This window comes from Bidens hawaiensis, unplaced genomic scaffold (genome assembly GCF_021521415.1).
Source record: "Bidens hawaiensis isolate Kalapana, Puna unplaced genomic scaffold, B.hawaiensis_p1.1 tig00035213_1, whole genome shotgun sequence".
Lineage (NCBI taxonomy): Eukaryota > Viridiplantae > Streptophyta > Magnoliopsida > Asterales > Asteraceae > Bidens > Bidens hawaiensis.
In genome coordinates, this window is record NW_027505360.1 from 7843 (window position 1) to 32122 (window position 24280).

The 24280-nt window shown below is 34.3% G+C and overlaps 1 protein-coding gene and 1 pseudogene across 1 annotated transcript; both read left to right on the forward strand.

The window, feature by feature from the left end:
• Window positions 1-16622: 16622 nt before the first annotated feature.
• On the forward strand, window positions 16623-19107 carry LOC143612681 (protein INVOLVED IN DE NOVO 2-like). The gene is made up of 6 exons (XM_077086606.1): window positions 16623-17520; window positions 17636-17796; window positions 17870-17938; window positions 18023-18307; window positions 18397-18609; window positions 18702-19107. The coding sequence occupies exons 1-6, from the start codon at window positions 16623-16625 to the stop codon at window positions 18933-18935; spliced, it is 1860 nt and encodes a 619-aa protein (XP_076942721.1). The 3' UTR covers window positions 18936-19107.
• A 556-nt stretch (window positions 19108-19663) lies between these two features.
• On the forward strand, window positions 19664-23968 carry LOC143612683 (protein INVOLVED IN DE NOVO 2-like; annotated as a pseudogene).
• Window positions 23969-24280: the final 312 nt, after the last annotated feature.

Genomic DNA, 24280 nt, shown 5'->3' on the forward strand with positions numbered 1-24280 from the left:
CGGATATCCTAATCTTCAGTGCCATAATCAAGCTTCTCTATTTATTGTTCCATGGGCTAACATCACAGTACCATGATGAGTCACTTCTTCCACATAGTACAATCCATGGTGTTCAGTACCACGCCCAATAATCGCTCCCGTCCTGATATCTTGTAAGATACAGATGGTCGGGTGCATTAAAACTGTGCAATTTAATTCCTTTGTCACATGACTAATGGATAATAATTTATGTGACAAGGAAGGAACGTAAAGGCAATTTGAAAGTTTTAATGTGGCCAATATTTCAATAGTTCCTCCTCCTTTTACCGGAACCACCCCCCATTAGCGGTTTTAATATGATTAATTTTCGGTTTAGATTTTGAAATTATGTCGGAGGGATTGAAAGTCATGGTGTCAGTAGCACCGCAATCAAATATCCACGATTTACTAATTTTTGTACATGTTTCGGCCATATTGATTTCCCCCGTAATTTTATTTTTGCTATTTTTGTCAAAAACAGAATCCTCGGGGGCTTTAGTGTTACTAGTTTTAAAATTATGGCATGTGTCTAAAATATTGGATATTTTAGAGGGGGTTTAGAACTAATAAGTTCTTCAGGGGGCTTCTAACAATTGCAAAATTATAGGGTCTATAAAATTATAACTACAAATAAGGGGGTTTGAGATGGGTTTCTCTAACCCGTTACCTGAGAGAGCGGCACAATCATGCTGTTGATTTAGGGCTCCATCTCCGGCTGATGATACCATTCCTCCGAATCCTCCGAATCCTCTAGTATCACTTTGGTAATCTCTTATTTCTAGAGTTCCGACTGTGGCGGCGCTTATTTCCAGATTTTCGGTAGCGACGGCGCTTATTTCCAGGCCGGCGGGGGCTTTTGCCCCTCCTCGGTTTCTTTTTCTAGTGTCCGTCTGCGTCTTCGTCTTCACGTTGTTGATCGTGTCGGTGGGCTCCACCTCCAACGTGATTGTTTTGCCCTTTAGGGTTTGGTTTTGGGGTTTGATGTTGACTGTTTTGGTATTCTAATGTGAGTTCATCGCTGCCATTTTTCTCGATCATGGTGTTTTGATTTTGACAGGGTAGGATGGATTTTGATGTTGGCTGAGATTGTTTTGTCATGAGGTTTTGATTTTGACAGGGCTGGATGGATTTGAGAAAGAGGTAGACTAACGTTTTTGAGCAGGTTGGTCCTAAGACCGTACCATGTCAAAGAATGGAAATCTGAATAAACTTTTATCAATTGTATTATATCTACAGAGAAGAAAAACTAGCTCTTAAATACTTAAAACTCTTGTTCTTTTACAAAGGAAAATAGAAATAAAAAGAAAAAGAAATCCTTGATTTTAGCACTCTAACGGTCCAAAGTTGACTTGTGATCTTTGCATATTTAGAGTCACTAAATAGGTAGAGGATGTGAATAATGATCTCTAACATGTTTGTTTTATTATTTTTCTAACACTTTTTGTTAGTACTAAAATCAGCAACGAAGAATATTAACTCAAAGCACAAAATATTATAAATAAAGTTTTAAGTTCAATTAACTTAATAGTCACCACAGTACTTTACAATTCTTCAATTCCTGAGAACAAACGCTAACGCCTTTTTTCAATGTTGCCTGTCTTCTCTCCCTGTTGTTCCAAAGTTCCCGCACAGGATATCTGCCAATCTTTATGGCATACTTTGCTTCCTCTTTATTAGAGCAACGTCTCTTAACAGCATCAACAAACGCCTTTTCATCAAGCTCTCCCATTATCTTGACACCAATATCCGAGCGACCAACAACAGTATAGCCCCCCACGCCCTGTTTTCCAAAGTTCATACAGACAGGTTTGAAAAGGTATATTCAAAGGCATACATTTTAATATTTGATCAATCTACATGAATAAAATGATTCGAGGAGGCATTGATAAATTTGGAAAACATAACTAATTATGTAAAAAAAGATTGGGAAGGATATAAACTAACACAAATTAGCATTTTAAAAGCTTCCACTAATTTTTGCTTGATTAAGCTCTTCCAAACGCTCAAGTTCCTCTTCCTTTTGCTTGGAATATATTTTAGTGATTCCAAATTATTTTTTTGTTTGAAGATGTTCATCAGTCACGTGTTTCATCACTTTAAAGGCTTCCTTTAGTTGCATTATCTCTAGCTCCAATGGTTACATTTTCTGATGAAGTTTTTTATTTTCTCTCTGCAATGTTTTTAATAAATGTTAAATACAAGATTAATGAAAATAACACATGATTTATCAGAAAAGTTGATTAATAAACCTTTTGTTCCTCCGCAAACTTCAACATTCTTTCATCTGACTTTTTCAGTTCCTCGGCAAGCTTCATCATGATCATCATAATGGTACATGTAACTATGTAAGGAAGAGAGTATCGCAGCTGATGTAAGGCTAAGGGTAATGGGGCTTGGTTGAGCCCTAAGTGATCCAATTAAAACCCGACACGTAGGCGTTGACGTGGCACAAGATTAAGCCCCTCAACCAAGCGCCGCAGGGTGTAGTGGTCCAGGTGATCCGGGGCTTGATTGGATTTTTTTTAACACAAAAATACAAAATAAAAATAAAAACCTCTCTCTTCCTCCTCCCTCTCCAAACCACCACCACCGTCCACCCCTTCTTTCTCCCTCTCCTAACCACCACCACCGTCCACCCCTATCTCTTCCTCCGGCCAGAAACCACCACTTACCTTCACAACCCAAAAACCACCACCATACCTTCTCACAAGTTACGACCAGTCGATCGGAACCGACGGCCACCAAACACGGCACCGCACAGCCACCTGGATCTATCTCTCTCCAAACAACAGCTTTCTATCTCTCTCTCTCTCTCCAACGGCTCTTTTTATCCAACCACCCCCCGTGGTCCGGCTCGCCCCTCCCTTCGCGCCCCCCGCTCGCATGAGGGGTGGTAATGATGTGCGCGAGCCACGTTTGCAGCCACCTGGATCACCCCCCCTCCTTCGCGTCCCATTACCCATAGTCTAACATATGATCATAACTTAGTGTGCGTTATTTTCAATTCAACATTTTTGTGATTACAAGATTAAACAATCTAAAATCTACGGCTTCCAAAATTTTATAACAATCCTTAATCTAATAAACAAAACAATGATTGTGCTAAGTGGTGGCATTTATTTAGATCATCTTTATACCACTTAGCGCCATTTGTTGTTGAAAGACTATAACTCATTTTCAATTAAAAAAATTAAATTTCTAGATGGTATAACTCATTTTCAATTAAAAAAATTAAATTTCTAGATGGTATAATTGAATAATTATATAAATATTAATTTGTAAGGTCGGTGGCACTCCCAGTTTGCTACTATGCTACCCGACAGTTTCTGAAGCCTGCGGTACAACTTCTTGCAACGTTAGTGTTGACGGCTTTTGATTGTGTGTTTTGGGTGGTGCTCCGCTTTTCCAAGAAGCTTTTACTTATGGTTTCAATCCACCGTCACCATCATATTTGATTCATGCATCTTGGTTTTCTACCTATAGTCGTCATCATTGTCGATTGTTACCAAGTTCGATTTACGAACCGTAGGCGGCGTTCGTGTGGTGGCCGCGGTGCTCCGGTGTTGGAAGTCAAAACTGTCAAATCTAGGGTTTATGATGTCGGTTGCCATCTCCCTCGCCGCCGGCCGGATTCGATCTGTGAACCCTTGGCGACGATTGTGTAGTGGTGGTAGTGCTCCTTACTATACCTTTTCAAGATTTTTTCTTTCTTTTCTGGTTTTCTCATCATAATCTTTGATTTATACCTCTTGGTTTTCCACCGATTGCCGCTGTCATCGCCGATTGTTGTCGGGTTCGATTTACGAACCACTGGTGGTGATCGTGTGGTGATGGCAGTGCTCTGGTGTTGGAAAGTAATGGCTGTTAAATATAGGGTTTATGATGCCGGTTGCCCAATTGTTTCCGGATTCGATTTACGAACCCTATGTGATGATTATATGGTGGTGGCAGTGCTCTGGTGTGGGCAACTGATTGCTGCTAAATCTACAGTTCTGATACAGATTGTTACCGGTTTCGATCTACGAAACTTACGCGACGGAACTTAAGGCTTTGATGAATACATGTTACCATGACTAAAAATCGGGTTTAAACTTGGCTTTGCATATACGTAGGATGGAAACTGGGTAATCCATTTGCAACCTATCTTGCAGCCATGTTTTTGTAACCGTGTTTTCATGATTGTTAAACGTACTGAGCCTTAAATCGTATTATAGTATCTATTAATTTATCAAGATTATTTCATTTCACAGGTTGTTACTCTCTAATTCTTTTGCTTTATTATGTATTCTTGAAGTTTTTTTTTAATGCATAATTTTGTTCTCAAAACATTAGCTGTAGGTATGGATGATGATGAAAAATTGGTTAATCAAAAGGCCCAAAATGGAAGGCTTATAAAGATTTTAACAGGCTAAGGACGTTCCTCTCAAATAATGGTCGGTTTCTCTACTGTTTGATTTGCTATTTTTAGTTGCTATACATGATTGATTATGCTTATAATATGGTGCTTGATTTGCTTAAGTGAATCTTCCAAGCACTCTAGGGGACTTGAAATATTATGTAGGACTTGAAAGAACTTTACGCTTATGAATTTTAATGAATTAACAACCGACATAAGCGTAAAGTAAGCAAAGCAATTCACATGCTATTAAATTTCTTGTACCACTTAATTTGTTTACTTTACACTTATGAAAATTTCTGTCTATTTTTTTTCTCATCGTGAAAATGATATTAGTTGAAATGTAAGGGCTGCAATGGATTTAGGCATTTGGTTAATCAATTATGCATCAATGGGCTGCAATGAATTTATGCTTTTTGTTCATCAATTTTGCATCAATACTCAATAGGCTTCAATGACTCTAGGCATATTTTAGATAAGCATCAATACTCAATAGGCATCAATACTCATATTTTCAAGAAATGATGTGACAATGAACATGTGGATGAGAGAGAGAGAGAGAGAGAGAGAGAGATTGTTAGACTGTGTGTTGTTGCTGAAGCTGAGCTTCGAATTCATCCAATAATATTGTTCCATGCAGTGCTGACTGGATGCTCGCAAAAGCCACTGTTACTTCTGAGCCTGTTGTGGTCCAGGCGAACAGTGGCTTCAGCGAATTATCTGATTTTTTTTAATATGACATAATAATATAACTAAAAACTAATTTATATAATAAAAAAACATTAAACATCCTATTAACATAAAAATAACTAAATAATTTTTAACATCCTAAAAATATTAAAAAATTTACAAATTTAAGAATAAAAATACAAATTTATTCCCGATCTCCTTCGCCTCCTGCTCTTTAACTTCGTTCTTGATCTGCTTTGATTTACTCAAGAACAAGCGCTTGTTCTTGTTTGAATACCTCTCGGCACATGGGGTCGAGGTTGCTAAAGTCCTTCGTAAGAAAGTCTAACTTCCTAAACCATTTCTTTTGAAACTTTCGCCCTGGCCGCCACCTCGATGCCATTCGATATTTTGTGTACGCCTTTGACAAATTCCCGGATCGACCATGGTACTTGTGGTTAATCTTTTTCCCCGACCCCTTCCGGGTGGTTGGCGTAGGACTTGTGGTTGATCTTCTTGCCCGGACACGCTCAGGTCGATCCCTACATGAGCATCTGAGCTACTAGATGAGACATATGCACCAGACGAAGTAGTTTTCGTACGCTTTGGCATTGAGCCACTATCAATGTCCGATGTAATTAACTTGACCATTTCGAGCACGACTTGTGTATTTTCCACAAGTCATTATCGTCCCACGTTTTTACCGTTCCGTACTTGTTGAACACTTTGGTTTTCCATTCGTCGCATGTGAATTTGTAAACTTGAAGATCGCTCCTACTCGGTCGCATTCGACTAATTTTTCTGTTATGTATATTTGTAAAAAGTTCGAAAAATTTACGAGTTTCGTACCATCTTCCCGATATCATATCGTCGGCACGATCCGTACTGCCCACCATCTTATAGAACAACTCTTTCACTTTTTTGCCCAAAATATATGGTGCTTTTGTTAGTCCGCTACAATTAAATAAAGATAAGTTAATTCATTCCAAATTATATTATTTTCTAGTTACATTTGATCTCCCTATAATGTTGGGAAGGTTGATTCATCAAAATGACAATCACCAAAACGAGCCGTAAATAAATCGCCGTTGATGGCTCTAAATACTTAATGATAAATGGTGATTTATACCCAACATATACTCCTAGCCTCCTTTGAGGTCCCATATTTGTACGTTATGGTGGAGCGATTGGAACATATACGACACAACCAAAAATCAGGAATTATTTGATTCCTGACCAAAAACCAATTTTAATGGGGATGAAGTTTGATAACTCGTTGGTCTGATGCGAATTAGTGTTACTACTTGTAAAATCGCATGCCCCCAATTTTGATTTCATAATAATCGATCTTGCAACCATTTAAAGTCACTTGATAAGCGATTCGGCAAGCCCATTTTGCGTATGTAAATGAGGTACAGGGTGCTACTCTTATCCTAATAGACGTGGAATAATCGTTAAATAATTGGGATGCAAATTCACAAGCATTATCTTATCGAATTTTCTTAATGGGGTGATCTGGGAAATGTGCTCTTAGCCTTATCAATTGGGTAAGTAGTCGTAAAAATGCCATATCACGGCTTGATAATAAGCACACATGTGACCATCTTGTTGATGCATCAATTAGCAGCATAAAATATCTATATGGTCCACTAGGAGGGTGTATAGGCCCACATATATCCCCGTGTATTCTTTCCAAGAAAGTAAGGATTCACTCCCCACCTTAATAGTTGATGGCGAGTAATTAACTTCATTTTTGAGCATGTAATGACCATCGTTTGAGTCAATTAAAAATCTAATTATTCTAAATAGTTAGAGCAAGTAAGGTATCGTATCACAAGGAGTATGTGGTCAATGCAATTCGTGTACATATTTAATATTATGAAGTAACTAGTGTTTAGTGCTTATCACACAAGCAATTTAAGTAAATTTAGAGAACTAAGCAACGAACAAGTAAACGATTTGTAACTAATTAACAAAGCAAATCACACCCGGGAATTCAAGTAAACAACCAACAGTTATCTCATGCAACCTAACAGATTAATTATTAACGATTAACTAAAAACTGATCAGTCAAACAAAACCTTAGACACCAACAATTACTTTACACACGACACTGGTTATCAAACAGTCCTTGCCAGTGTGACTCAGTTAAGGGCAATTGTATGTTTTATCGTATTCAATCTAACCAAACAGTTATATGAGTAATTATTTAGCAACTGGTAACAGATCGTTCGGACCAACGTAAACCTAAATCGACCGAACACACAGAAATACCAAACATCAATAATCATATATCAATCATCAATAATTATACACAAGTGTTCTTAATCACATGAGAAAAACTGTAAAGATTACAAACTATACATCTCGGGTGCGATTCTAGGAGATTAGCCGAGCCTTGACATCATCAAATCTTCGATATGGATGACATGGATCATGCGGAAGGTCTTGGCACAAGCTATGGTGGTGGAAATCACCTCTTGGAGCTGCTGGAATCGCCTTCTCTTCGTCAAAACAGAGTTAGGGTTGTTTATGATGAAAAATATCATTTAAACCTAATTTTCCCGTCTGCACCCTCCATCGCGGTATGCGATGGGGTCTCGTCACTGGCAATCGCGATTGCCAGAAAGTCAAACGTCACTTAATCACCCATCGCGGTACGCGATGGGTCCTCAGCAAGCCTATCGCGTACCGCGATGGGTCTCGTTACCAGCGATCTTCAATAATAATCATCGTTTTGCATGCTGGACATCACGGGTCTTCATTCCGTGTCACAACAGGTCCATATTGAGTACTTTAACGCCTGTGACCTAAAATCCAATAATACACATATGAAGTATCGATAGTTCTAGAATAAACAGTTAAAACTAAACAATAAACGAACTAAAACATATACAAATTAACCGACCATCAGCATGCAACACATGTAATGCCCTTAGTTTGGAGAACACTTTAGTTCTTTAAAGAGTGCCCACATGAATCTTCTATAATTTTTCGCATAATTATTGAAACGGATGGCCTTACTGGTCATGCAAAATCATAAAGTTTTCTTGGTCCATAAACTTCTTGTTTATGACCGTATTAGATTCAATTCCAATAATTTTGGTGGGTAGATTTTCTAATACATGTTTTTTACCTGATTTCATACTTGTGATTTGAAGGTACTCATTATGCCCCTCACTTATTGTCTGATATTCATTTAAACGAATATCTTTTATAGCTTATTAGATTTCTTTGAGACAATGGGGAAAATAAAGCATTGAAAAATTTAATTTGTAACATCTATGATAATTCAAATTGTAAGATCTTCAAATAAATATCATTTGTCTTTATTCAGTTAGTTTTTTGTTTTGTTCTTTTTTTTATCGATAATGAAACTATATAAATGCTAACCACTACCACGACCACTATCACGACCGCTACGACGACCGCTACTACTACCACTACCACTACGACTACGACTACTATTACTACCACTACCACTACCACTACCACTACAACTACTACTATGATGATGATGAAGGAGCATGTATCATTTTTATTATACTTTATCTTTTATTATTTTATGTTTATCTCGTTTTCAAGTTTATCTCCTTTTCTTTTACTATAGATTGGATGTTAGGGCTTATTGTATAGTTTAGTTTTTGATTGAGTTCTAATATAAAAGACTAGCTTTAGAACCCGCGTGATACACGAAAAGCTCAAAAAAAAATACAAGTAAACTATAAAATTTAAATGATTAAATTAAAAAAATCCTATATATTATCAAATTAAATAGTTTAGTAAGTTCAAATGATATTTTCTGATGGAATATTCATGCGAACACGTGGTGCGTTCTTATGCAATTTCTTCGTACGTAATCACGAAAAAGATTGCACTTAGTGATTTTATAAGTTGTAATTACATTTTTTAATAGAATTACGAATTCTAACAAATGATGATAAGATGTTTCATTATAAACTACATAAAAGAGAACGTCGTATTTTTGTATCACAAATTTGAAAGAGAAAACTTCATAGATCCATTGAGATTGAATGAATATGTAAGAATAAAATTGCTATTCATTCATAATTCTTCTTGTTTTTTACCTTCTAAGACCTATAATATCGTTTATTATTTTTTATCACTTTCATCTCCCACACCAAAGTGGGCATAAATTGATTTAACAATAAAAAAAAATAGATATGATTTTCATTAAAGATATAAATAATTTTATTATACTGACATAAATACATGCATATTTTAAATCGGATGCTTCTAAACGTACTCCCTCCCATCTATTTTTACTAAACATATACCCCCTTCAAGTTTTACATTAATACGATTTAGACCTTTTTGTTGTTTCTTTTGTCATTTTGTTATCTTTTATTATATTATTAATTTTATAAAAGCATTTTTTCTATTTTTTATTTAACAATTTTTTTTCTATTCACCTTTTTTTGTATATTTAAAAGCTTTTAAAAAAAACATATTTTTTCTTACTTAGAAAAAAAATTGTTTCTTATCTAAAAAATGTTGTTTTTCTTGTTTTAAAAAATATGTTTTTTTATGTACTTGTTTTAATCTTTTTGGAGAGCATTTTTTTTAATCAAGAGATAGTTTACATTCGTTTAAAAAGCATATTATTTTTTTATAAATAAAAGAGTTAAATAACATACAACTTGATAAGCAAATTTTGCTGTTTTCTCAGGTAACATTAATCTCATGTGTTCAAACCTAAAAAAAATCAAATTGTGTTGAATACATTTTATTTAAAATAAAAAATAAAAAAATAGCAGAGAAAACATACAAAACTTTTTAATAATGTAAAAAATAAACAAACTTTTAATAAGATCTTAAGGAAATAAAATAATAAAATCAATAACAAAAATATAAAAAAAATTGTAAAACAAAAATAAAAACTTAATAGTTTTTTATTTGATACTATGAGAGAATCATAAAATAAAATATGAGAGACTAGCATGTCAATTACAAATGTTAAAGGGAAATGAAAGTTCAAGGGGGCGTATGGTTAGCAATGGAGTGTGATACGTTTAGTATGACCCTTTAAATCTCAACAATTTAGGTAATTAGTTATTTAATTAAATAATGGATTGATATGTTTAATCACACTAACATAATTAAGTTTTTATTAAATATAAAGAATTAGTCTGAGAGGGAAAATTTGGCTAAGAATGAATCTACAAGTGACATGTGTCCCCAATTATTTTACTTTATTAGAATATGTAGACATTGTTCTTTGAACATTTGGTCGTTTATTTGTCTTTGATTATCATGAACAGTCCGGTTCACATGAATTAATAAGCAACGTTTATGGGTTGTTTAGTAAGCCAGATCGAAACAACATCACAGGAGAAAATAAGGAGTTTAAAAATGGTTATGGTCCAAGTCATGAGTCGTCTCTCAACGACCAACATACACCGGTTTCCCAGTTCAGTTCAGTTCAGGGTTGTCTTGATCGTTAAGCAAAAATTGTGACATTCGTCAATTTCGGGTCATGTATTTGTTTTATTATGTAAACCGACCCGTTTTGTAAACTGAAACCTTCTATATAATCAAAATGATGGATATTATGTTACAATATTTACATTTGTTGGGTCTTGAAAACATCATTTTCGATCCTTAAAATGGCCTTAAAACGCTTAAAACCAATTCCGGGGGCAAAAACTGTCAATTTTGAAAGTTCAAAATTTCCACCAGGTGACCTTAGCGTCGCGCTAAGGTCAAGGGCAGAGACCTTAGCGCCGCGCTAAAGGCAGTCTGCACCAAAACTTGATTTTTTGTTGTTTTTATGCAAACATGTGACTTAAACCAACCCATTTTCATGCAAGACTCTTTATGCTTGACCATTTCAACTTACCCTATATATACATGACCATCTCCTTCATTTTACACCTGCTCATACTCCAAATTCTCTCTCAAATTCAAAGATTTCAAGGTTGTTATTTTAGTGTTCTTGAAGGTTTGACTTCCTGTCAAACTGAGTTAAATCTTTCATTCTAATTAGCTTATATAGTCTTATTAATACTTGAATCTTATGGCACAACATATATATAATATATTTCCCTTGTTACCTTTGGTAGTTAATTATCCGACCTCGGTTGGTTAAGCTTCAGGCCTCATAAGGTAAAGCTACATGGAGGACTTCGTGTTCTTGATATATATATATATATATATATAACTATATAACTTGTTTATACATACTAACCATGACTAAATTCTGCTCATTTTAGTTTGTTTATCATATTTACAAGTTCCATGGTTTCGTGTTCTAAGAGTCTAGCCTCGGTTTAACCTTAAATAGCTTTAGACCGTAAACCGAACTTTGTTTACTAGTTTTTGTTAAATAGTTGTTTAAACATGTTTAATGTTAGATCTAAGTTTATAAAATCATTTTTATAAGTTCTATGATTATGGGTTTGTAGAATTTAACCTCGGTCTTAACCCGAACCTAGATCCGAACCAAAAACCGAACTTTCGGTTAAAGACTTTATTGTTAACTTTTTTGATGTAAAACTTAAGTATCATCATTTATAAATTATTATACAAGTTCTTTGATATTTGGGCATATGGAAACCATCTATGAACTTATCGTGAGATGGAAACCGAACCAAAACCAAACCAAACTAAACCGATTTTCACTCGCTTAAGACTCACAAGTGTGTTTTTAGCTATCAAGACTTTTATATTTCTTTACAAAAGGTTACATAATGATTTTAATTTTTTTCTTAAAGTACTTGGAATGTTGAATCCAACTTGATCTTATAACAATGTTGGACCGACAAAACCGAACACTCGCTTAACGGACGTTGTTAGTTCTAAAACAATAGAACTACGTACATACTTGGTTAAGTCTTCTTAGATTTTATTGAGTTATCTCATAATATATGTTATTTTGGAAAGTTGACTTTGGGTTTAACCAATTATCAAGGCCCGAACCAACAACCCGAAACACTCGTTAAAACCCGTTTTAGTATCTATTTTATAAAAGGACTTGTATTCTTGCATTTTTGCCCACCTTATTACTTAACATAGGTTGAGTAAATATTAAGGTTAGATACTTTAACCCGGTTTCAAGCAAACTTACGTTTTTAAAGGGCTATTATTATAATTTCTTAAATAGTTTCATTTTAAACCTTAAACTTTGATTGTTTACATTTCTTGTCTTTTATTTTAAAGCCTTCCCAAAACAACCCTTCCTAATACACGACGTTTTCTTTCGTTTAGACCTTGCTCGTTAAACTACATCTTTCCGGTTACTCGTCTTTTTACCGATTAAGTTTATTACTTGAAAGGTGAGTACTTTCATACCCCGTTTTTCATATTTCGTTTTGGGGGTGATATTGCATACTTATTCAAACTAAATGTTTTATACTTGAGTCTTAAACCACAAACTTTATCGTATACTTTACTTAAATAAATTCTCGATTTGGTGTTCTATGCTTACATGCTTATATGCTTATGTGTTTACCACTTTTGGTTGGTTGATCTATTAAAACCTAGTCTATTTGGCATCCCCTTATAGCAAGGTGTCGTTAATGTATTCTTATTAACAATAACTATAAATCCTAGTCTATATGGCAGCCCCTTATAGAAAGGTGCCATTAATGTATTCTTATTAACAATAACTATAAAAATCCTGAACCATCTGGTATTCTCTTATGGCAGGTGTCGCTAATGTGTTAGCGATCTCATATTATCCAAATTGTTGCTATTATTTACTGTTTTGTATACAAGATTGTGGCATTTTTTATTATATACATATTATTCAAAAACTATGAAATTGCTCGCCAACCTTTGTGTTGATAAACTTTATTTTATGCAATGTACAGGTTTGACTACAGTTGACTCGAGGATTGGGAGAAAACGTTATCAAGACTATTAGGATATTAGTAAAACGAAATATATATTATTTGCTATGTTTGAATTCGGTTATTGTATGAACAAGTTGTGTGACTCTTTATGATTTTATGAAATAAATGAGTTAATTAAAATATTGTCACTTTAATAGTGTCTTGTGTTTTGGCAATCCGTTGCACCCCGGCATGTTCCGCCGCCTTTGGTTGGGGTGTGACAAAAATGCAACAAGGTCTATGGTTTACAACTCTTTTTTGGATATGTCTTTAGTGGTGGGCTATCTGAGCGGGTCAGTTCGATAGTGAACAAGGAATAGTTCGGTGCTCTCTTTGACCCGAGAGGTATACTTTCAAAGTCAGGCGAGATGAACCGTGAAGTCGAATTGTTTATTCGGGTTGTGATAATAATAATAATAATAATAATAATAATAATAATAATAATAATAATAATAAAGTCAGGTTGATGTTCCTTTCGCTCAAGGTGGTTTTGATTTTAAGGCAAAAATCAAGGATGAGTTTTTTCCAAGGTGAGTATAATGCAGAAGCATGTGAAATCTTTTGTTTATTATGCTTTATCTTTTATTATTTTATGTTCATGCCATTTCAAAGTCCATTTCTTTTTCTTTTACTATAAATTGGGTGTTAGGTTTTATTGTCTAGTTTAGTTTTTGATTGAGTAATAATATATAAGAACTTTGTTCTTTAAACATTTAGCTCGTTTATCTATCTTTGATTATCATGAGTTTCTTGAGACATTGTTCACTTTCAAAACTACATCAATTTTGTTGTAATTGACGTTGTTAGAACTCTCTTATTAAAACTTTTAAAAGGCGTCCTTACAAATTGGCGAACTTATAAATAAAGCTACAAATGACGTGATTTTCTTTTTCAAAATAGGATATTTTTAAAAGGTTGAAATAGTTTATAGGAAAGAGAAATGATGGTAATGATTTCTAGGTGATCCGTCATTTCAAATGACGGATCTCTGATTACTCATACAGGGGATGTCAGTTTCTGTCATGTGAGTTGGAAAACTAGTCGCTGTTTCGCTATTTGAAATGACGGATGCGGTACTTTTTTGATGTGATCCGCCATTTCAAACTGATCTGCCACTTTGATTGGCGGTTCACGATACCTAAAGTCCCCAATAAGTCAAAATGTATTTTTAACAGACAACTGTCATTTGAAATGACAAGTATTGTCAGGACATCGCCATTTAAAATGGCAAGTGTGAACGTATCTGCCTGATTTGACCTTTAATTGTTTGACAACTCATGCTTTTAAAATTTTCATTTTTTTTATATTTATTGTATTTTTATTTTTTATTTTTTTGAAATGACCAACTAAGTAACGCCGGATACTCCTATGCGGCCCCATTGGCCCTAGGTAGCCCGATCCGGCCACAAATCCGGACGGACTGAGCCCCTAGCGGTCCACCTATTGAGGGATTCCATAGATGAAACCCGACCCCCACGCCCGCCAAACGACACGACAGCGAGGAGCCGGTAAAACGGGTGATGTCAGGACTCAAACCCTAGCAAGCCAGGATCATCTCTCATATCTTCCATATATATTGGTGATAGTGAGTTTTGAACCATTGCCTCTCACAGCTAGTAAAATGAGTGTTCTACCATTGAGTCACATTTAATTTATTTTATTTATTGTATTAGATGTTTTTACTTTTAATTTATATAAAAAATACTAATAATTAATATTATTTGTATAAGAATATCGATCATTAACTATTAAAAATTAATTACTATTATAAAAAGACTAATAATATTAATTAATTAGCATTAATTCAATATTATTTACTTTTATTTATTAACAGGACTAATATATCTTTATTTATTTTTCTTTTATTAACTATTAATAATTAGTTATCATTAATAAAAAGAGTAATAAATAGTATTAGCATTAATTAATATATTTATTAATTTTACATCATGTGTAGTAATTTTGAATATTTTTTAATTTCGAAGTTTAAAACTGGTTTAGAATATACATAAATCAATTCAGATTTTTTCACACTACTATAAATTTTGTGATTAATTAATACAACGTTTAATCCAAATTATAAAAATAAAATTCAACGTCAGCAACAGTACCAGAAATAGCATAAACAGCATGCTCTCATTGCTTCCGTTGTAGAAATCATTTCGACCATTTTGTACGTCATTTTCTCCGGCGATTTTGCTCCCATTTCCATCCACAGTTTCCGGCATTGCTGACGATCGTTGCTGGTTCAAAAACCCTAACCTAACCTAGCTAGGGTTTATACTTTGTCTTTGAGTTTTACTTCAAGGTATACAAATCTAATCTATGTTTTGTGTTTGTGCTATTTTACTTATTTGCCACCTGTTTTCTCCGACAAGTTTGCTCGACCATTTCCGGCATAGTTGACGTTCTTACTAGAGCAAAAACCTAACAATTAAAATCTAGGGTTACTTTTGTCGATTTGTTTATTAGATAATTATGAAATTTGCTACTACAATTTCATCAACTATATATTCATATATTACTATATAACATTAGATGCTGCATACATAACTAAAGGTTTAGGAACTCGTTTTCATTTAAGTTAATATGAACTGCTGCTACTGAAACAAGATTACTTAATTAATTAATTGCCTGTTAAGATCAAAGTACCGATCAAACTCGTTGTAGATGGTAATATGCAGTTAATGCGCTAAAAATCGAATATCGCTTATCGCGGTGAGTTTAATTTCATGTAGAATTGTACCTCCAGTTTGTAACCTAAAACCTCAAATTTTGTAACCTAGGGTTTTTAGTTGTATTGCGCTTTTGTTATTTTATCTCATCTTAAAAATATACTTTATTACATAAGAAATTGTAACTCCAACTTGATTAACTAATAACACTATTTATTATGAGATCTACATGAAGGTTCACTCACCTACTTGTTTTTATTAAGTTTCATTGCTCTTTCCATTTTCATGGTTAAATGTTTGCTATTGTTGATGTTAATCTCTTGTTATTAGGGTGTAATTTGTTTGGTTAAAAAGTGACGCGTACACAATTGATTGACGTTTAAAAAAGACGGGGAACTTGCACTTGCTAAAAAGATTTAGCTTTAAAGTATATGTTTTAGAGCATTCTCATTCCATTCTCCAAATTTTCTGAGGGGATTCTCTATTTTTTAGAGATGGTTAAAAGTGGTTGTGAGATGAGGAGAGAGAAAATGTTACTATTCATAGTTAAATTTAGAGAAACATACTGTTCACCTCTATAATTTTTTAATGTTTTTGAAAGTGACTGTGAGTGAAAGAGAGAGAAAATGTAATGATATAAGTATAAAAAAGTATATAATTAAAATTGAGAGAGAAAAGATTGTGTTTTTAATGTAATTATAGAGATGGAGATGGAGATTGAAAATGCTCTTAAAAGTAGTTATTACTTAAACTATTAAAATTATGTAAATTTACCTTTTTGTCGTCATATGTATTATAAAATAGAATAGATATTGTTTGTCGTCAGATGTATTATAAAATAGAATAGATATTGTTCTTCTAGTGATGATAGTTTTGTTATATGACTGATCAAACTAGTTTATATATATGTTGAAATCAAGCTTTTTGTGCCTACATGTTTCTTGATAGAACTGATTTCATATTGCTTAGTTTGTGTGATTGATATAATGCAGTTTGTAAGATAGGTGTAGGATGTGCCAGTCAAGGAGAGATGCAATTGACAGAGATTATAAACGCAAGTATCTAAAGGAACTAAGGTGCGGTTGTTTCAAAATTAGGCATTCAGAAAACATTTTAAAATGTCCCTTCTGTCCTAATAGTAGAGACTACTGTTACAATGACCTCCTTAGGCATGCGAATAGGATTGTGCGAGAATCGAAAGGTGCCGCCTTTATAGAAAAGGCCAAACATATGGGATTAGTTGAGTATTTAGAGAAGGACTTTGATACTAAAGTTATACTCAAGAGTTTCGATTCAACAAGTAAAAGTTTGCTAGATACAACTCAAAAGCAAAATGCCAAAGAAGACGTATATGTTTGGCCTTGGATGGCAGTGGTTGCTAACATTCATGTTGAATATAAGAACGGTAAGTATGTGGGTGACAGTGGTAGTAAGCTGAAAGAGGATTGGACAGGAAAGGGTTACAAGCCGGAGAAAGTGCATACTCTGTGGAACTATAAGGGTCACACGGGGCTTGCGGTGGTTGGATTTGGGAGTACATGGGATGGTTTGTGTCGTGTTTTGATGTTTATGAAGGATTTTGAGGTAAACAAACATGGGAGGGAAGACTGGTTTAGTAGGGAAATTAACGGCAAAGATGATAAGTTGTATGCTTGGATTGCAACAGATAAAGATTATAATTCCTTTGGTCTTGTTGGAAGTTATCTTAAAAAGAACGGCAATTTGAAAACGGTGGCTGACATTCAAAAACAAGAAGTAATAGAATTAAAACTATTTATGGGATTGAAAGCTATAATAGATGGACAAGACAAAAGAAGTGAAGAAATAAATGTTGAAATAAGCAATACAGATAGTGAATTGAAGAGTGTTGTGAAACAGAAAGAAGAGATGACAGAGAACTTTAATAGAGGTACTATTTTCAAGATTATTTGTTAAACCTCAATTGTATGTTTCATTGATATTAATTTATCATTATTATTATTATATTATTATTATTATATTATTATTATTTTGCTCTTGATTAGATATGGAGATGATGCAAAAGAAGGCCAATGAGCAGCTTAAAGTGATTACAGCTGAGCATGAACGGTCCAAATGGTTGCTGGAAGATCGTGAAAAGAAACTTAGAGCACGCGAAGTTAAAAATGACGATGAGAAACGGAAGCTTGATAATGAGAAGAGAATGGTACTTGATTTTGTTTTACATGCTAGATTATTATTATTATTATTAAAGCAATGAAATGTTTTTTTTTGGGCAGAATGAAATGGCAATTCTTGAGCAGAAAAAAGCAGATGAAAGAGTGTTGAAGCTAGCTGAGGAACGGAAGGTTTGTTAACAAACTTTCAGATTGAATCATGTGTTTTCATATTAATTTTTTATAGTTGTATTTGATTTAATAAAAACACGACAGAGAGAAAAAGAAAAGCTTCATCAAAAAATTATCGAGCTTGAAAAGAAGCTTGATGAAAAGCAACGGCTGGAGCTAGAGATCAAGCAAATGAATGGATCCTTTGAAGTGATGAAACACGTGATTGAACAAGATAAGGAAGCAAAGAATAAAATGGAATCAATTAAAAATGATCTGAAAGAAAAAGAAGAGGAACTTGAGTGTTTGGAAGAGCTTAATCAAGCATTGATAGTTAAAGAACGAAAGAGCAATGATGAATTAGTGGATGCTAGTAAAGAGCTAATTAATGTGAGTTTTAATCAAGTCATTCATCTAAACTGATTAAAGTTATTTGACTTTACTGTTTTATCCTCGGTTGTTTGAATTTTGAACAACAGGGTTTGAGTAAAACTACAGCGCGTGCACATATTTTTGTCAAGAGTATGGGGCAGCTTGATGCAAAACCTTTTATTGCTGCTGCTAAGAGACACTGTTCTAATAATAAAGAGGCATCTGAAAATGCCACAAAGTTGCAAGATTTGTGGGAGGATCATCTCGGGGGTCCTAGCTGGCATCCCTTTAAAGTCATCACTGTTGAAGGGCAAATCAAGGTATTAATTTATATACCTATCATTTGTCAAATTTTATAAAGTGTGTTAGTTGGATTAAAGTTTGTATGGGAAAATGAAATATGATTGTGCAGGAGATCTTGGATGAAGAAGATAAGAAGCTTGCAAGCTTGAAAAGTGAATGCGAGAAAGATGTGTATGATTCTGTTGTAAGAGCTTTGAGTGAACTAAATGAGTACAACCCGAGTGGCAGATATCCAATCCCAGAACTTTGGAACAGCAAGGAGAAAAGACAAGCGACGTTGAAAGAAGGTGTTGAATATCTTCTCAAGCAATGGAAAACTCATAGGTCACGCAAACGATGTTAAGAAAGATTGCAATCACCTTATAACTTCCGGGAGTTGTTTAAGCTAAAACTTATAGTATTTAGTATGAACACTTTATTCCGGGAGTTGCTATTATTATTTTGTGCCTTGTATTCTTCATCCACAGTGGTGATGGTTATGTTTCTGTTATTATTTAAACATTAGTCACTGCTACATCTGAGATATTATTATTAACATCTTCCAGCCTCCTAAGTTGATCATTTTATGATACTTGATTGATTTAGTATTAACTGGTATACGTTTGTGAATGGTGATTAAAAACATTATGCTTGATAGGTTGAATAAAATACATTGTAACATTTGGCAGTAGAACTAAATCTGAAAAAAAATATGTGACAGGTTGAATAAAATATCTCAAGATGTTTAATTCATGCAGAATTTATACATATACATGTATAAAAACGTAAACATATTACAATATTAATAGTAATGTCAAAACTCAAAAGTGTCAATATTTGAAAGATGATCTAATCGTAAGCCATGAAATTTTAATTCCTCCGAGTCCACATCAACCAAGTCATCCAAAATATCGGTCTATATTGCCGATAATATCGGCACCAATATTCTGATTGATGTTTTGCTTGGCGACTGATAACCGATATATCACCAATATCCCACCAATATGTCGCCAATGTTAACTACAAATTGTTACAAGTGATCTAATGTTACTTGGTTGTTGTGTTTGATATGTATTGCAAGATACCCCTACGATGAGTCCCCTAATTGGAGATGCAAATGACATTGATCCTAACTTGGTACTAAGAGGCGATTGTTTCAAAGTTTGCCTTTCAGACAAGCTTTTAAAATATTCGTTCTGTCCCAATAGCAAAGACGGCGGTTACAATGACGTACTCAGGCATGCGAATCAGATTTTGAGAGAATCTAAAATTGAGAATTTAAAAGAAAATGCTAATCATATGGGATTATTGAGTACTTGGAGATGGAGTTTCGGGCTAAAATCAAGTGCTTTGGGTCGGCAAGTGTAAATCCAAATGCTAATGATGATATATTTTTTTGGCCTTGGATGAGTGTGGTTGCTAACAGTGGTTACAACGAGTTGAAGTTCATCTTCTTATGAAGTTGCAGGGTCGCTCAGGCCTTGCGGTGGTTGAATTTGGGAAGTTTATAAACGCTCTTGAGGTTAACAAGCATGGCGGGAAAGATTGGTTTGATCGGTTAAATTAAGTGCAAAGATGATAACTCCTATGGTGCTGTTGGGGATTATCTTAGTAAAAATGGTGATTAGAAGACTTTTGCTGATGTACAAAAAAATGATGAATCATACTGGGGCTGAAAACTAAAATCAGCATAACAGATGATCAGTTGGAATTTGTTATGAAAGAGACAGAGGTGAGGAATGAGAACTTTAATAGATAAGGTATAGTCTTTTCAAGATTGTTTATTGAAGTTCGGTTATATATGTCATCGCTTGGATCTTAGTTTATTCTTGATTAGAAATGGAAATGGTGCAAAAGGTGGCACAAGAGCAGCTTAATATGATTACCAATGAGCATGAACGGACCGAGTGGATGCTGGAGGAGCGTGAAAAGGGACTAAAAGCGCGTGAAGCTATAAATGAAACCGAGAAGAGGAAGCTTGACAATGAGAAGGAAATGGTACTCAATTGTTTGTTATTTTGTGAACTGCAAGATCATATCTAATGTGATGAAATGTTATTTTGGCAGACTGCATTGGCTATTTTGGAACAAAAAATGGTCAATGAAAGAGTGTTATAAGGTTTATTAACAAACTTTTCGGATAAAATCATGTGTTAATGATTAATTTTGTATGTTGCATTTAATAAAACATGGCAGGGAGAAAAAGAAAAATTCCACCAGAAAATTTTCAAGCTTCAAAAGAAGCTTGATGAAAATCAACACCTGGAGCTAGAGATCATGCAACTGAAGTAAAGCGCTGTAGAAGTGATGAAACACATGACTGAAGCAAAGATCATAATGGCATCAATTATAATATGAAAGAAAGAGAAGTGGAACTTGAGGATTTCGTAGCGCTTAATCAAGCATTAATAATTAAAGAACGAATGAGCAATGATGAATTGGTGGATGCTCGTAAATGTTGGAATAATCCCGATCTCGTTAAATATCCTGTTAGTTTATTATAGTTTAGTTAAACTTTGTTATATAGTTCGGTTAACAAAGTTAGGGTGTAAATTGTAATTAGTTAATAGTTTGTGTGAATATTGTAAATAGGGAAGATGTGATACGTTGCGACGGTTGACGGAATAACCGTCGGTGAATAACCGTCGATGGGTATAAATACCACCACCGACCACCATTGTAAATTATCAATTGAAGACAAAATCAATAATAACGAATCGTTCATATTCAATTGTGTTCAAATATATTTTTGTTTAATTTCTGCATATTGTGTTAATCGATTCTGAAAGCCATCAAATTGGTATTAGAGAAAGGCACGAATAACACTACCGATTCCATGTTTGCGATTTTGCTAACCCAAGATCGAAACCCTAAATCGCTGTAAAACCTTAGAACATCTGAAATTGATTCCATAATCTCAAAGGATTGTTGAATATCAAATCACAGAGGAGGTTCAATATTTTCGATTCAAGAAGTAATTGGTCACGGGCAGTTTAGCAGAGGTGTGATCAAGCAATCGAAAGAACCATGGGGCAGTTTTCTAGCAACTAACAGGAGGTCCGAGATTCGATCCAGGAAGAAATTGATCAAAAGCAATTTGTCAGAGATTTGATCAAATCCAGTGGTGACCGAAAGACCAGTGGGCTGTACTCGCAAGTATATATAATTCAACCGAAAGCAAAAGTAAAAGTTGAATAGTGACACATCAAGTCATATCAAGATTTGGAGAAGGAAGAAGACTCAATCAATGGCTGGCAAGAATAATGAATCCATAAAGGAAGCAGGACCATCAGTGACGTTACAATGCCCAATTTTGAATTCAACAAATTATACAATTTGGGCAGTAAAGATCATAGCAATTTTTGATGTTCATGGAATCTCGGAGGTACTCGAAGAAGAAGAAGGTGCATTTGATTTTAAGAAAAATAGGATGGCTATTGCATATTTCTTTCAAGCAATGCCTGAAGAAATTGTTCTTCCGGTTGCTCATCATAAGAAAGCAGCAGACATATGGGCAGACTTAAAGGCTCATTTTGTGGGAGCAGACAGGGTTAAAGAGGCTAGATTACAAACTCTTGAATCAGAGTTTGAAGCCTTGAAAATGAAAGATACGGACACTATCGATGACTTCACGGGAAAAATTAGTCAACTCGTGTCACAAGCCAACAACCTTGGATCCACAATCGATAATAAAAAATTAGTCTGAAAACTACTTAAATCTGTACCAAAGAAGTACATTCAGATTGTTGCTGCATTTGAGCAATTTGCATATTTGAATACTATATTGTTTTAAGAAGCCATTTGAAGATTAAAAGCATATGAAGAACGCATCAAGGAGCCAACCGAGTAAGAAGACAAACATAATAAACTTATGTTCATCAACACATCTGGAAAAGAAAAGTTTAAAGAACATAAGTGTAAGCATTGTGGAAACTGGAGTTTAAACCAAGGAAAATTTGGACAAGGCCGGGTAAAGGTCGTTGGTCCAGGAAAAGTAAAGACGGTGAACAAGCTCATGAAGACAAAGGCCATGGAAAGTTAGGCGAACCTATTCGTGAAGATAAAAGTCATGTGAGATGCCATAAGTGCAACGAGCTTGGACATTATAAAAGTGAATGTCCAAAATGGAAAGATAAGGAGGCTTATCTCGTTTGGAGTCAAACTACACTACTATGAGGAAATAGCAAGTCATAATACAAGATCGAGATTAAGGGGGTGATTGTTGGAATAATCCCGATCTCGTTAAATATCCCGTTAGTTTATTATAGTTTAATTAAACTTTGTTATATAGTTCGGTTAACAAAGTTAGGGTGTAAATTGTAATTAGTTGATATTTTGTGTGAATATTGTAAATAGGGAAGATGTGAAACGTTGCGACGGTTGACGGAATAATCTTCGGTGAATAACCGTCGGTGGGTATAAATACCACCACAGCCCACCATTGTTAATTATCAATTGAAGACAAAATCAATAATAAAGAATCGTTCATATTCAATTGTGTTCAAATATATTTTCGTTTAATTTCTGCATATTGTGTTAATCGATTCTGAAGGCCATCACTAAAGAGCTAATTCATGTTATTAGTTATGGTTAGGTGGCTAGATTGTAACAATATGGCTAGCTTGAGAACATGTACACTGAAATTTCTTTTGATCATGTTTGTTTAAACTTTGGACAATAGGGTTTTAGTGGAAATACTAGTCTAGTGCATGTTGTTGTGAAGAGAATGGGGGAGCTTGATGAAAAGCCTATTATTGCTACTGCTAAGAAACATTTTTCTAATTAATAAAAAGGAGGTATCTAAAAATGCCATAAAGTTGGCATCTTTGTGGGAGGATCATCTCCGATCCTAGCCGGCATCCCTTCAAAATCATCACCGTTGAAGGGAATAGTGAGGTATCACATACCCTTCTTTTTCTGGTTTTAATAAACTTATTTAATATAAAACATCAATAGCTTATTGTTTGAGGAGCATGTTGATAAATCTATGAAAGTGAAAGTGACATGATTATGCAGGAGATTCTGGATGAAGAAGATGAGAAGATTACAAGCCTAAAAGACGAACATCAGAAAGGTGTGTATGATGATGTTGTTATAGCTCTAAAATAATAAACGAGTTCAACCAGTGCAAGAACTTTGGAACAAGATGGACGGAATACGGGCAACCTTGAAAGAAGGCGTTGAAGTTGTTCTTAATCAATGGAAAATCTCTAAACATTGCAGAAGACGTTAAACTAGATTGCAGTATAACTTTGATTGGTAGTTTAAACTTGAACTTGTAGTATTAAGTATTAACAAACACTTAATGTGGGAGTATTGTTTAAGGCATAACTCTGTTTTTCTGTCTAAAACTGCTTCATCTGTTGCTGAATCTAATATATATGCTAGTTATGGATTTCGTGTTACTTTAATTTCCAAAATGAATATAAATGATATTGTAGTTTGAGGGCTAAGTGTAACTTTAAGGAAATGTGAAAGGAAAATGGACTTTTTGCCAAAGTCATCAAAAATCGAGTTCACAATTATCTTGCAGTAAACTACACTTGACCAATTACTTTGCTCTAACGCTTATCTTGACTTTACTGTTGCAACAAACATGTAACACTAAACTTTATACATCATATTAATAGTTTTATGTTAGGGTAGTACATTCCGATGTAAGTATTAACGGAAACTAACGTATTTTAGAAAAGTATTTTCGGTCTTTTA

What these genes read in the sequence shown, in the direction of transcription:
- LOC143612681 (XM_077086606.1), top strand. Translation starts at nt 16,623, where the DNA reads ATGTGCCAGTCAAGGAGAGATGCAATTGACAGAGATTATAAACGCAAG. An exon ending in TTGATAATGAGAAGAGAATG is followed by an intron (nt 17,797 to 17,869) that starts GTACTTGATTTT and finishes TTTTTTGGGCAG; the next exon opens with AATGAAATGGCAATTCTTGA. An exon ending in CTAGTAAAGAGCTAATTAAT is followed by an intron (nt 18,308 to 18,396) that starts GTGAGTTTTAAT and finishes TTTGAACAACAG; the next exon opens with GGTTTGAGTAAAACTACAGC.